This window comes from Puma concolor, chromosome D2 (genome assembly GCF_028749965.1).
Source record: "Puma concolor isolate L17-30 chromosome D2, mPumCon1.1.hap2, whole genome shotgun sequence".
NCBI lineage: Eukaryota > Metazoa > Chordata > Mammalia > Carnivora > Felidae > Puma > Puma concolor.
Window position 1 is genome coordinate 22,439,329 of NC_141677.1, and position 15,359 is coordinate 22,454,687.

Sequence of the window (15,359 nt, forward strand, 5' to 3'; positions counted from 1 at the left end):
GTCTACTCCACTTAAAGCCTTTCCCATCTTAAATTATGGTTAACTATATTCTTCCAATCATGGATGCCAAAATCTCCAAGTCTGTTTTGAGCCTGTCTTTTGCTCATGCCCACTTCTAATCCATCCTCAATCCAATAGGATATTCCTTCAAAATGTACCTAGAACCCAATGGTCACCATCTTTACCATCACATCCTAGAACAATCAACCCTATCTCAGTGTGGATTATGGAATAGTCTTAAAATAGACATCCTAGCTCCCACCTTGGCCTCCACTCCATAATTTCTTCTTGAGATAGCAATCAAGGCAAGATCATTTCACTACTTTGTTCGAACCCCTTTCCTGCCCCCCATGGCTCCCACTGCAGAGTGAATGCCAAACTCATGATTATGGCTCAACGGCTCTACGTGATCTGCATGCTGGCCACCAAACCCCCAGTACCCATTACCTCCTCAATCTCAACTCTTACTCCTCTCCCTCCAAGACTCCACTCCAACCACATTTGGCCTCTCTGTTGCTCCTCCAACATGGCAGGCACAATCCCACCCAAGGCCTTAGCACTTTCCTGTCCCTTCCAGCTTCAATGCTCTTCTCTCTGAAATCCACTTATAGGCATAGGTTTTTTTTCCCCCTAACAAATACAGTACCATACTATAAATGTATTTTCTTTTAAGTTTATTTTTTTTATTTTAAGAAAGAGAAAGAGAGCAAGCCCGAGTGGGGAAGGGGCAGAAAGAGAGGGAGAAGGAGAATCCCAAGCAGCCTCCAGGCTCTCAGCACAGACGGTGATATAGGGCGAATTCTCACAAACTGTGAGATCATGACCTGAGCCGAAATTAAGAGTCAGACACGTAACTGACTGAGCCACCCAAGTGTCCCTCTTATGATTTAAGAACATTTTTTCTCTAGCTTACTTTACTGTAAAAGGATGGTATATAATACAAATAACATAAAAAATGTGTTAATTGACCATTTATGTTATAGGTAAGACCTCCAGTCAATGGCACTCTATTAGTGGTTAAGTTTTTCAGGGGAACTAAAAGTTATACACAGATTTTGATTGGGGGAGGGGAGAGAAGGATGGGAAGGAGGAGGTGGCACCCCTAAGCCCTGTGCTGTGCAAAGATCACCTGCATTTTTTCCTTGAATGTTTGATACAACTTGCAGTAAAACCATTTGAGCCTGCAATTTTTCACTACAAAAGGTTGTTTCTCACCAATTCAATTTCTCTAATGGTTACAAAGCTCATGTTTTCTATTTCTTCCCCAGCCAGTTGTAGACAGTATGTTTTTCTATTAATTTGTCCGTTCCATCTAAAATTTCAAATGTACTGGGCACCTGTGTTGCTCAGTTGATTAACCATCCAACTTTGGCTCAAATCATGATCTCACAGTTTATGTTCAAGTCCCACATGGGGCTTGCTGCTCTCAGTGCAGAGCCCACTTTGGATCCTCTGTCCCCTCTCTCTGCCCCTCCCCCACTTGGCACTCTCTCAAAAATAAACATTAAAAAAAAGACTAAAAACAATTTAAAAATTTCAAATGTATTGCCATATATGATTATTCATGAGTTATTCACTCTCCTTTTGAATAGCTACAAGAAAAACTGTGATATGTTTCCTGTTTCCTAATAAAGATTTCAAGCTTGATCTTTGTTTCTTTGAATGTAGTAAGCATGGCTGCTCTGGAATCTGTGTCTGATAATTCCAATATCTAAACTATTTGTGAAGTCCATTTCTGTTCTTTCATTTCTACTACTTGACATCCATGAAATCTCATATCCCCATGTGCCTGGTTCTCCTTGAGTGCTGGGCAACATATTTGAAATTGTATTTGTAGGTGAAATTTGTGGTCTAGGATGATGGTATCTTCCTCCAGGAAATTCTGTTTTCTTCTGCCAGGCACCAGAAGACTGGGTCTACCTTAATCCAAAACAAAAGCTTCATGATTTACAGTTCACCAGGTGATACAAAACTAGTTTGTTCTTGGGGCACCTGGGTGGCTCAGTCAGTTGAGCGTCTGACTTCGGTTCCGGTCATGATCTTGCAGTCTGTGAGTTTGAGCCCCGCGTGGGGCTCTGTGCTGACAGCTCAGAGCCTGGAGCCTGCTTCAGATTCTGTGTCTCCCTCTCTCTTTGCCCCTCCCCTGCTCACGCTCTGTTTCTCTCTCAAAAATAAACATTAAAAATTTTTTTTAAAAAAACCTGGTTTGTTCTTATCCTAAGGTTCATGATTAAAGTGTAGGTCATTTATTGCTGTCTCCATCTTTGGCCAACGCTGAGCTTTAACTTCTGTAACCTCAGCTCCACACAACTACCATAGCACAGCTCAGTTTCTCTGCTGTTCCATAAGCAGCAGCAAATGCTCAGGACAAAACCAGCCCTGGGAGTTTGGGTCTTCCTAATACCCACCTCCCCCAGATCATAGCCCAGCAGGCCTTCTCCATCCATGAAGAAGCTAGTTCTTCATGCTTTAAAAAATATTTAAGAGGGGCGCCTGGGTGGCTCAGTCGGTTAAGCGGCCGACTTCGGCTCAGGTCACGATCTCGCACTCCGTGAGTTCGAGCCCCGCGTCGGGCTCTGGGCTGACGGCTCAGAGCCTGGAGCCTGCTTCCGATTCTGTGTCTCCCTCTCTCGCTGTCCCTCCCCCGTTCATGCTCTGTCTCTCTCTGTCTCAAAAATAAATAAACGTTAAAAAAAAAAAAAATATTTAAGAGCATTCTGTGTAGGTTTTATTGATCCTCAGTGAGGTTTGTCTGAATTACCTAATCTGTCATTTTCTAGAGGGGAAGGTATAAGCAATTTTTGCAAGGCAACAGCTGGGCTCTTCCAGAAAATTATTTTTTAAATGCTATTTTCTTGTCAACATTCTCAACATCAAGGACAAGCCCTCATAATTTCCTTTTTTTTTTTTTGAGAGAGAGAGGGCACAAGCAGGGGAAAGGAGCAGAGGGAGAGAGAAGAAGAGAGAGAATCTTAAGCAGGCTCCATGTTCAGTGTGGAGCCCAATGCAGGGCTCGATCCCACAATCCTGGGATCATGACTTGACCCAAAATTGAGTCAGATGTTCAACTGACAGAGCCACCCAGGAGCCCTACAAGCCCTCATGTCTGAACAGATGGCTCCACTACAACATCGGGCTTCCCATCCACCCAGAATACCTAGTGGGCTAAGTTTGAGTTTGCCAGATTCCCCACAGCACAAAGCTGTTTAAAGCATTAATGCCTTTAGAGAAATCTGGTTAGGAGAAAATTAAAAAAAAATTTTTTAACATTTTTTTGTGAGAGACAGAGAGAGACAGAGCATGAGCAGGAAGGAAAGGGGCAGAGAGAGAGAGAGAGAGAGAGAGAGGGAGACACAGAATCCAAAGCAGGCTCCAGGCTCTGAGCCATCAGCACAGGACCCAATGTGGGGTTTGAACCCACGAACTACGAGATCATGACCTGAGCTGAAGTTGGACACTTAACCGACTGAGCCACCCAGGTCCCCTAGGAGATTTTTAAAAGATCCTCCACAAATAATATAAAGAAATCCTTTAGGGCCTGGAGTCGGCCTACTGCATTGAAAATGCAATTTGTAAAACCTAACACTTCCTTCTTCCGAGGAATAGTGTTCAGTCCAAATAAAGAATTCATTCTAACTTGAGACATTACTGTGAACTAAAACAAGGCCACACCTTTATGAATAAAGAGGAAGAAAGTGAAGGTAGCTCCGTATTTTAGGTAATTACTGACTGGGCTGACTGTAAACGGTTTTGAAATAGAAAACCTACCCAAGAAGTGCAAAACAGGGAACATTTATAACTGCAGTGTTTTAAAGTCATTTAAAAAATGTTTCCAATGATGGCTCAAGTCCATCTACAGTGGAGCCAGACTCATCTTTTCACCTAGAAATAACCATGCTTACTCCTACCCTGGAGAATAAAGTAAGCTCCCACTCCAGCTTCATCTCATTATTTTTAATTTCATTGTCTGTCTACTTTTGTTTTCTCTCTACCTGAGCTTTCCCACACTTTTCAAAGGAAGTCAGCATGGGAAGCTTGAAAGCCTCTACTCTTGCCCTTACATTTTTGGAGTCCACACTGGCACATCCAATCTAGACCTAATGTCAACACACATGCATACACTTGGAAAGAAACTCCATGATTTCTTAGAGTCTGAACAACTGTATCACGTTCATTTTATTTTCTAATCGTAATGCAAATTGTGTTGGACAGAGATTTCTGGCAGGCTACTAAACAGGAAAATTCTGGCTCATAATATGGCCTCTGGAGGCTACATCATTTAAAATGCATTAAAAACATCCCGGGAGCCTTTGCAGATGTATTGGGAAACACAACGTACAAGCCCCTTGCTCCGTGAAAAGAAACAAAGAACAGACAATGCTGAAGTTCAGAATGTTTGTAATGAAAAACAACACACACACACACACACACTCTCTCTCTCTCTCTCTCTCTCTCTCTCTCTCTCTCTGACCCTACTGTTCTGTGAGCTATAGGTAACAGCAAATTTTTCAGATCAGCATTAATAGCCCTGAAAAAAGCCAGAAGGGCTACTGCTCTGGCCACCTTAATGAAGAACATATTTCACAGTCTCTTCTCCTCTTCCATGGGGAGGGCAGAAACAGTGTTCATCCGAACTGATGCGAAGGCCATCCGAGCCTAGGTGCCTTTAAAACTGACTAGAGTATCTCATATGTATTTATTGCCCTGACATGAGATTTTGCTGCCTGCCCAAACAAAATCACTACACTGCCATCGTAGTAACTAGGCAGACTCGGGGTGAGAGGCAGGCGGCCTCACATTCTGGCGCACATGCTTCACAAGAAGGGATCTGAGACTCTATGCTCACTGGTTGTGCCCACGGGCATGCCTGCTACCCTGAGACACAGCCTGTCTGGGGCTGGGGAAGCATGCACTCCAGAGAGCACAACCAGTAAGATGGTACTTGAAGGAGAAACCGCTTCTCCAGAACTGAGGGGAGGAGAAGGAAAGGGTAAACCAAGTGGTAAGCCTTTGTCTAGATGAACAGGCAGGTTCAGGGACTTACTTGAAATCTTCCTGTCAGTTTTACTCCTGTGCAAAGAGACGGAGGAATAACGCTGTCGCCTGATGTCCCTCTGAGCTGCTTGGCTATCAGTCACTTGGTAGCGGCAGCTTCAACAGTGGCTTTTGCCCTCAACTTCCTTCCTTTCCTGTCTCACCTTTCTATGGATGCTAGGAAACATTAACTACATGTGTTCTGGAAGGCATTCTAACCTCAAGGACCAAGTCAGTAATAATAAAGCCATGCCATTAAACAAGAGATCCAGAAAAGTGTTATTCTTAAGTACTTTGAATCATCAATAAGAATGTGCCCTTCCATAAGGATATAATATTTTCTACTGTAGCGACAGTGGCATTATTTTCTGAGGACCAGATCCAATTTCACATATGAATCAAAAGTACAGGGGCGCCTGGGTGACGCAGTCGGTTGAGCGTCCGACTTCAGCCAGGTCACGATCTCGCGGTCCGTGAGTTCGAGCCCCGCGTCAGGCTCTGGGCTGATGGCTCAGAGCCTGGAGCCTGTTTCCGATTCTGTGTCTCCCTGTCTCTCTGCCCCTCCCCCGTTCATGCTCTGTCTCTCTCTGTCCCAAAAAAAACAAATAAACGTTGAAAAAAAAATTTTTTTTTAAAAAAGTACAAAACTATTGGGGTGCCTGGGTGGCTCCATCGGTTGAGCGTCAGACTTCGGCTCAGGTCATGATCTCGCAGTTTGTGGGTTTGAGCCCCGCGTTGGGCTCTGTGATGACAGCTTGGAGCCTGCTTGGGATTCTGTGTCTCCCCCTCTCTCGCCACCCCCCCGCTCATGCTCTGTCTCTCTCTAGTCTCTCAATAATAAATGTTAAAAAAAAAATTTTTTTTAAAGTACAAAACTATTAACCTATTTGTTATTTTAAGGTCTAAAATTTAAAAGTTGGATTAGATTAAAAAAAGTCAGAGATATATATGTAATACCCAGTACCCTTCTTATCTTAGCCCTGTTCCAGGGCTTTAAAAAAAGAAAAAGTATTCATTAGCAATTGGCAGCAGTTGAGAAGATTGCAGACAAAAACAGGACTCCCCAAAGAGCAGAAGTAAACTTGATGCATCAGGCTTGCATCAAAGCAAGTGAAAAAACTCCAGGATTGCTAAAGCCATTATCAATCTCAGCAATGACAGGTCTTCCAATATGCATGACTGGTGATTGGTAGTTAACAGGGGAGTTAAGAATTATTTAAAAAAATAGTTTTAAGACTGAGGGCCTGTGGAATAAGTCATATTAGGACTGACAAGACAGTTAAGCTAGGTATTAAAGCAGTCTGATAATACTAGTTCTTAATGATTTGAGCATTCCAGAATCTTCTTTCACTTGCAAACGCACCCAAGACTGCAGCAGGCTTCACTGCACTATGATGCATGACAGTCACAGCTATGATAGAACTCTGAGCTCTCAAAGCCAATGACACAGAAGGTTCCAAAAGGTAAGGACAAAACAAGCATCAGAATTTTTTAATTTCCTTTTTAGGAAATAAGGCATTTTCTATTTACAAAAGTAATGCAGGTTGCTTTTACAAAATAAGAAGGAAAAGTATATAAGAAAACTAATATAACCCAAAGCTTAGCACCCAAGTATAATCACAACTAACATTTTGGAAAATAGTCTTTTAGATTGTTTTTCTAATGTACATGTTATATATCAAAATCTGATGAAGAGTTTGCTCACAAAACATTTCTTGTAAATTTTAATTATAAATTCTGGTTAAACTACAACTTCTGTTTGAGGCATTCCAGAGCTGAATCTGGTTCAGATGCAGGCTTGTGCTGAACTTAGCAAAAGTACCAGAAGGTTCTTTTTGGGACAGTTCTCAATCAGATAATCAATTCTATGGTCTGGGCTCAAAAGGATGCAGATTTTTCAAATAAGTTTTCATAAAATGAAAGTATAATTTTCTGGCCATCTAGGGGATATATACAAAAGCAAGAGAGAAAGCATGCTTTTTGTGTGTTTTTGTTTGTTTCAGTGATGCTTAACATATGTAAAAATATTTAGGCTATATCCCAAACTTGATCTTCTAGGAGAAAAGGATTTCCTCTCATCCACACTTAAATAAACTTCCATTTGTAAAGGTATTAGATACCAGTTCTGTTATGGCAGATGGGAAGGGAAGGGAAGGGAAGGGAAGGGAAGCGTGTCCCCCACAGCAATGATCTGTTTGTTTTCAGATCCAAAGAATCCCTTTGAAATGCACATAAAAGCAGTGTCCAGGGGCGCCTGGGTGGCGCAGTCGGTTAAGCGTCCGACTTCAGCCAGGTCACGATCTCGCGGTCCGTGAGTTCGAGCCCCGCGTCGGGCTCTGGGCTGATGGCTCAGAGCCTGGAGCCTGTTTCCGATTCTGTGTCTCCCTCTCTCTCTGCCCCTCCCCCGTTCATGCTCTGTCTCTCTCTCTGTCCCAAAAATAAATAAACGTTGAAAAAAAAAAAAAAATTTAAAAAAAAAAAAAAAAAAAAGCAGTGTCCAATCACTATGAGAGACAACAGTCAAAGCATGGTGACAAAACCAAAATTGTTCCACAAATGGCCTCAGTGGCCTTGGGGTGAAAAAGGCAAAATACTTTCATGGTGAACAGGTCAATTCACTCTTTCGTCTATCAGGAACACCTGCATACAGTTTCTCTTCTCAGGCTTTTCAAAAAAAAGGTCTATCTAGAAGCACCATCCTAGAGAGCCATGTTAAAGTAATTACAAAATTAGAAAAGTCTACTGGTACCAATTAGCCTAAAAAATCTACAGATGGAGATCAGTTCTTCCACACTGTGTGGCAGAAAATGTGAGCCTTCAACAAAGGGGCTGATATCCTGAGGCAAGCCTCAGGATGGGTAACAGAGGGTGGCAGACCCTCCCGCAGCCAAATGAGCTCTCTCCAACTGGCCAACAAGAGAGGAGGGCCTTGGGGTTCTACAACAAAGGTATGCTGTGATAGCTGAAGTCTACAGTGAGAGATCATCTGTCATGCCACAGAACACACATAGGTCTAGAACTTGCCAGAGACGTCAACCTCAACTCCCTGCCACCCATCTCCTTTCAAGGGCCTAAGAACCAGGAAGGCGGCATGAGGAGTATCTGTTTAATGGGTACGGAGAGTTTGGTTTTCAAGAAGTTCTGGGGATGAATAGTGGTGATGGGTGCACAACAGTGTACCTAATGCCACCACATTATACACTCAAAAATGGCTGAAATGACAAATTTTATGTTATGTATATTTTGCTACAATGTATATATGTGTGTATATACATATATGTCTGTGTGTACACAGAACCAAGCTGGGATTCCTGAGAGATGGTCTTGAAGACATGCTAAGTATTCATTTGTCCAGATTCTTTAAGTTCGACCACAAACGAGCTACAGTCTTACTAAGAGCTCCCCCAGCAACAGAATCATACCTTCATACTATATTCCTTGTTTTGACTTGGCCACATGAAGGCTAGTGCTACATGTTATATACTACTTTTGGTAAAAAAAAAAAAAAAAGTTTATTGCACTGTTCCATTTGCATAGTATTCAATCTCTGTACAAAGATCCATGCCTCTGGAAAATTTTAAGTTTTTAATATATGAAAATTATTTTTCTCATGATCAAGTATAAAACTACTTAAAAAATTTTTTTTTAATTTTTTTTAATATTTATTTATTTTTGAGAGAGAGAGAGAGAGAGAGAGAGAGAGCACATGAGTGCGTCGGCGAGGAGGGGCAGAGAGGGAGGGAGACAGAATCTGAAGCAGGCTCCAGGCTCCAAGCCGTCAGCACAGAGCCTGATGCCTGGCTCAAACCCACAAACTGTGAGATGGTGACCTAAGCTGAAGTCCGACGCTTAACCTACTGAGCCACCAGGCGCCCCCCCTCCCTTTTTAAAAAAAAAAAAAAATTTTTTTTCTTTTAATGTTTATTGATTTCTGAGACAGAGAGAGACAGAGGGGGAGGAGCAGAGAGAGAGGGAGACACATAGTCTGAAGCAGGCTCCAGGCTCTGAGCTGTCAGCACAGAGCCCAATGTGGGGCTTGAACTCACAAACTGTGAGATCATGACCTGAGCCGAAGTCTGTCGCTCAACCGACTGAGCCACCCAGGCAAGCCCGCCCCCTGCTTTTTTTTTAATGTGTATTTATTTTTGAGAGTGAGAGCACAAGCAGGAAGGGGCAGACAAAGGGGCAGACACAAGAATCCAAAGCAGGCTCCAGGCTCCAAGCTGTCAGCACAGAGCCCAATGCAAGGCTTGAACCCATGGACCGGGAGATCATGACCCAAGCCAAAGTTGGACATTTAACCGACTGAGCCACCCAGGTGCTCCAAACAATTTTTTTTTTTTTTTAGATATAAGAATTATGAAAAAAAAATTACTGTATTTCTCCAGGTTATAGCTTTAAATTCACCTCCTTTTTCTGTTGCACATGGCTCTTCTGTTCTTTCAGTGCCTTATTTTAAGGGATATCAATGTCTTTGGGAAAAAGGTGGGTTATGATAATAAACTACACACTATAGAACCATTCACAGTGAAGATGAACCTTTATAGAGAACAGAAGCATGATCTGGCTAGGTTTTGGCTGCTTTATAAATAATTTGGTAAAAGACTCTAAATACTAATAGCCATTTAAGTTGAAAGCAAACACTGTTTCTTCCAGTGTTAAAAATTAGAGCACCTGATTACATGCTAAACTAAGAAAAACAAACTGTAATTGCATCCCTCTAGTTCTAGAAGCAATATGCAGAGTAAGTTGTCTGATGCTGCCAAGGTGAGAGAGAGTCAGAGGTCAAACTAACCTTGTCCCTCATTTTTTCCTCTACATCTGAATGCACACGAATCAATAACGAGTTCCACACAGAAACTGTGCCATAAATCTCTGCAGGACAATAATGCCTGGCTACCTCTACACTTCATATTTCAACAGCAGCCATCGAAACCGAATTTTGTGTGAGACGGTAACAGTATCTTTATTCAGTAATTAGGCAGAAAGATGGGGTCAAAGTTGACTGAAGCACTGTCCAGTCTTAACATTAAAGTTTCTTTACCAAAGCTTCCGGCTTTCTCTCACAGGATTGTCCATGTTGGAAGGTAAGAAAAGGATTTAGGAAGCTTTTTAAAAGCCTCAAATATCCTTTTATTATAACTTCACTAAAATACATACTTCAACCAAATCAATGAATGAAACAGTCAGCAATGCCCTTGCATGGAGGGTACAAGGGGTGTGTCTACCTAGCTTCCACACTCACCTGACAAAGTTTATCCTCCTGGAATAATTTTGTATCTGCTAGTGATTTTGGACAATCTGTGCTCAGTAATGAAAACTTAATATCCTACTTATTCTTTTTAAAAAATTTTTAGTGTTTATTTTTGAGAGAGCGAGAGCGCAAAGGGGGGAGGGGCAAAGAGAGGGAGACACAGAATCCAAAGCAGCTCCAGGCTCTGAGCTGTCAGCAGAGCCCCCCATGGGGCTCAAACCCATGAGCCATGAGACCATGACCTGAGCTGAAGTCGGTAGCTCAACCAACTGAGCCACCCAGGCACCCCTCCTACTTATTCTTAAATTCATGGTAAGTAGCATACAAAATATTTGCCCTAAACAAATTTTACTTTTGTAATTTATAAGCTTTGAGGGGAAAAGAAAGGAGTAAAGGAAGGAGACTCTGAATGAGAAAAATCAAACCTTCCTGTATGTTTTGTGTTGTGTCTTCTATAACCTATCCGAGATTAATGCTGTTTTAATAGCTGTCTGATACTTATTTGCTCAGTAACCTATTACTCACCCATTTGAACACACCTGATTGTATGTAATTTTAACTACCGATCACGGATATCTTGTATTCCCCCCCCCCCAACTGACATTTCACTTTACAGCCTCATATTTTAATGCAGAAGACCCATTTCTGCTACACAAATGTTGATTTATTCCTTACAGAATCAACATAAAAGGAGAAAAAAATTCCACATTTACTGTTAATCCTCCTATTTCCAAAACACTACTTACAGCAATTGCTCCTGTGCTAAGGCTTCAGGCTCATCAGAAACTTCTTCAGGTGCCCACAGCATAAAATCCCTTACCCAAGCAGATGAGTCACAGAACCAGTCTGGAGTATTACACTGCTGCCATCTTTACCTGGTCTTTTTAATCTCCAAAAAACTTTGGCTATAAATGTTTCAAGCAAAGTACTCTATCAAAGTCATTTTTTTTCCTAGAGAGGAAAACAGGCAGAGAAGATGTAAGGCGAGAAAAGATAAATTTACCTGCATCAACTTTCTGGAGAGCTCATTAGTGAGGAACTCTTCTTCCTTCTCATAATTTACAGCAAGGGTTTCTTTCTCCTTCTGCAAAGCCTGAATTTTCTTGAATAAAGTGTTACTGATGAATTCTTCTTCTTGCTCAGCCCTGGCTTGCTGTTAAAAAAAAAAAAAAAAAAATTAAAACAGAGCAACAACAAAAAATATGTTAAGCAAACAGGAAATTTACAATGGAAATAATGTTCTTATTTGCAGAAAGGGCACTCATCTTAATTAGATCTCTATTTTTACTTGTGAACCAGTGCACCCCAAGACACATAAACCTGAGGGGCTGAGCGGCAACCCTAAAAGAAAATCTGGCTATTCCCCCAAAGAGCCTCCCTGAACTACAGATGGCCTTCTTCTTAAATTGATGTTTTGAAGAAATTCATAAAGACTGTTCTACTGTTTTTAGAATCAATCCCCAATCAGTAGAATACAGAGAGCTCATCAGATGGCACACAGGTCCAATTCTGTGCATCAATTCATGATAACTCTCTGCAAGTCACTACATCTCAAAGGTCTGTAATAAAGCTGAAATATCTAGGCAACATTTTTTTACTGAAGCAGAGTTCACCTTTTGAGGATATTACTGAAAGGATTTGGATAAGCAATTATAAAAGCAATGCACACTACATGCTCAACGAATAGTAATTGGAAGGAAATACACACCAAATGGTGATAAAGTAGCTACTGAGGTAGGAATCCAATGGGTGAAAAGTAAGGGTGGATGAGAGGAGTTTTATTTTTTACTTTATTAATTTCCCTACTGGGCATTTTTGGAGGTGAGAGCAAGGACAGACATTACTGAATTTTAAGAACAGAAGAAAAGAGGGTCAGAATAATTCGAGAAGAAAATATTCTTCTGAACCACTTCTCCAACCCTATATTTTAACAGAATACACACCAAAAAACTAACCATCCTTGAAGGAAATTAATCTTTTCAGAAATAGGAAACTTGTTTCAAGTGAACTCAACTCTACTCAATGCACTTTTTAAACCCCATCATTTTGAGGCATTAATCCCAAACAATGTGTTCCTGTTTTATCAGCCAAGTCAAGGGAGAAAGAACTATATCAATTCCAAGTTGCCAGCACCTGTCACTTCAAGAATATGAAAGCCAAGAGCAGGAAACAAAAGGGAACCAGCACTAAACAATTACCACCTTTATTGTACAGCCTCTGACAACCACTCCCAAAATCTGGTGGCTCAGATTTCTGGACATATTCTCTAGCTTCCCCAGCATCCAGCATCCGTGCCCAAACAGACTGGGTTTCTGAGTCTGTCCTCTGTGCTCTCCTGTCAGTGGCCGAAAGGAAGTCCTTCAGTCCCCAGAACTGCTTGTCAAACAATTCTACAAAAGAGAGTAGCATGTCGTATTTCAACTGAGAAACAGAGCTATAGAAAAAGTGAGAACTTTGGGACCAGGTCCAGCACTCAAGTTCTTTAAGAAACCATTTGGGATATGCCCGGAGAGCTGAACATAGCTAATAAATGTTTATTTCCATCCAAGAGCGCCCAGGGAGATATCCCTAGGTTCCCGAGGGCTCCCAGACACTTGGATGTTTTGTTAGCCCTTCCCAGGGCCCTACTCTCCTCTCCACTCCACGGCTGAAGGTACTTACTCTCCCCCTTGAAATGAGTCCCCACTCCTCTTTACAAGTCACACACTTCCAGGTGGGCCAATGGGCAGGAATCCCAAGTATGTATGGAGGCACACTTAACTCACGTATCTAAGCCTGCAATCTGTTTAAGCTACTTGTTTTTCTGGTTTTGACTGACAACATCCTACACAATTTGATTTCTGATTATTCTAAAAGTTACAGAACAAAAAGGTAGAGGGGAACTGTAAGGCTTTTGCTAGTGATACCGCACTTACTATTTAAAAGGGTGTTTGCCATAAATTATTTTTCTTATCAGGTCAGACTCAACTTTCTTGCGTGTTGCCACACACTCGGTATTTTAGACAACTGGTGTATATGATCACAAGCAAGAAGAGCCAGACTCAGGCTCAGCAGACCACCCTCCCCTTCTGCACTTGGGGCCTGGAAGTAAGAAGCTGGAAATAAGAGGCTAAGCCCCAAGTGTGTGTTCTCGTAGCTTCCACCCCTGCCTCCCCCTCCATCTAACCATTAAGTTGCAGGGACAACAGATTTCAGTGTAATATAAAACAGTACTCTGCGATAAAAAGTAGATTAGTGGTTGCCAGGGGCTGGGGGAGGGGATGTGTGGGAGATGGGGAATGACTGCTAATGAGTGCAGAATTTCTTTTTGGGGTGATGAAAATGTTCTGAAATTAGTGCTAACAGTTTACACAACCTCGTGAATATACTAAAAATCAATGAGGTGTACACTTTAAAAGGATGAATTTTATTGTATGTGAATTATATCTCGATTAAGAAAAAGCACTCTGATAATTAGCAGGGCCTGTATTTCCCGGGGCACCTGGTGTCCTTTGCAATTCTTCCCAGGGAAAGCAGCAAAATGTTAAAAGGATGGGGGTGGGGAAGTGTTGAGGAGCACTGGATCTGCTCTAAAGTGCCTTCCAAAGTAAGTGACACATCGCTGGTCATGAGAGGCTGAGGCTTTAGCTAACAAAATTATTCACCATTTAGAATAGCTGCTTAATTCTAGGCAAAGCCCATTAACGGAAAATGCACGCTCAAGGAGCCCTGAATAACAGGAGGAACTGCTGGTGGAAGCTGGTTACAGCCTATCTAACTTCACAGGGGTTACCGGGGGTTACACAGATTCCATCAAAGGCCTCCTTTAGCGAAGTTTCTGGCACTTTTTGGTTCTGTGTGTTACCCTGCCTCCCACAGCATCTGACATCCAGAGGAGAAGATACGGGAGCACAGGAGTCCAGGTGCCCAAGCTGTAAAACCTCACTCACCCTTTTTCTAGTTGGTCACAGGTCACTTTAGGAAGGAACACATAAATGATGACAAAAGATAAGATGCTGTATCCAATATAGCCTCAGAGGAAATTTCTGAAAGATCAGAGTGTACTGACAACCAGGGGTAAAAAAAACTTGATTATCAGAGTATGAGCCGTGAGTCACACAGGCAGTCAGTAGCCACTGACTTCCCCACTCAGCTGTCTCCCATGCCACGTGCATCAGGGGCCCAATTTCAGCCTTAGTCCTGGCTTTTTCTTCCCCTAATTCCAAAACAAGCCTTTTATTTAAGCTGTAAATGAATTATCTTCCCAGTGTGTTCCCCCCACAGAAAAGCCAAGAGTTCAGTAAAGAGTGGCCCAGGTGCTAAGAAGCAAGCCCCAGACACTAGCAGTCAGAAAAACAGGGGGACAGAGCAGAGATAAAACAGGCTACCTCAAAAAATCTCATCGGTTTTACCAATCTATCTCCCTTTTTATCTGAAATGCTTGACAATGTCAACATACTTAAAGACATCCAAATTCAAAAACAAAATTGTATTTCAAAAGCTAAATAAGTGAATCATGGTTCACCTATAACTCCATAAACTCTGAAAAGAAAATATGAAAACTTAGAAATGTTTTGAAGGAGGTTGTGTTCTGTATATGTCTGTAAAGCTGAGAACTGGGGAAATCTGGGGAAAATTTTTAAAATATCTGTAACCCTATCTGCATGTTCAATATGGTTCTAGATGCTGTGTGTAGAAACTGGGCGACTCTGTATACTGTACTCACATATTTGCACCAGCTATTTTGACACTCTCCTAGCAGTAACCATTGGGATCTATAAATATGAGGACTAGAGCAGAAAGCAGGTCTCCACCATTCCTTCCCCATCCTACCAGAAGTCCAATGTTTAAAAAAAAAAAGGGGGGGGGGGTACAGAAGAGAAAAAGGGAAGGGGGCAGGACAGGAGAAATTTACCAAGTACTGTGGGAAAAATAAACACCAAAATTCTTAGAAAAATTATCTTCTCCTTAGTCACCACATATTCAGGCAACCATACTCTAAGTAAGCACTTAGATTTTCTGTGAATAAGGAAAACACAGCTCATTCTGACCCACTGCTATTATGATCAGAGCACAAATTTCATAGGATATT

The 15,359-nt window shown here is 41.8% G+C and overlaps 1 protein-coding gene across 2 annotated transcripts in view; it reads right to left on the bottom strand.

Moving 5' to 3' along the window:
- CCDC6 (coiled-coil domain containing 6) overlaps positions 1 to 15,359 on the bottom strand; it is a 110,501-nt gene that overhangs the window by 47,022 nt on the left and 48,120 nt on the right. For both annotated transcript variants that reach the window (XM_086679759.1, XM_086679760.1), the window contains exon 2: positions 11,292 to 11,441. In XM_086679759.1, the coding sequence (XP_086535885.1) occupies positions 11,292 to 11,441 (150 nt within the window). The remainder of the gene's footprint in view (positions 1 to 11,291; positions 11,442 to 15,359) is intronic.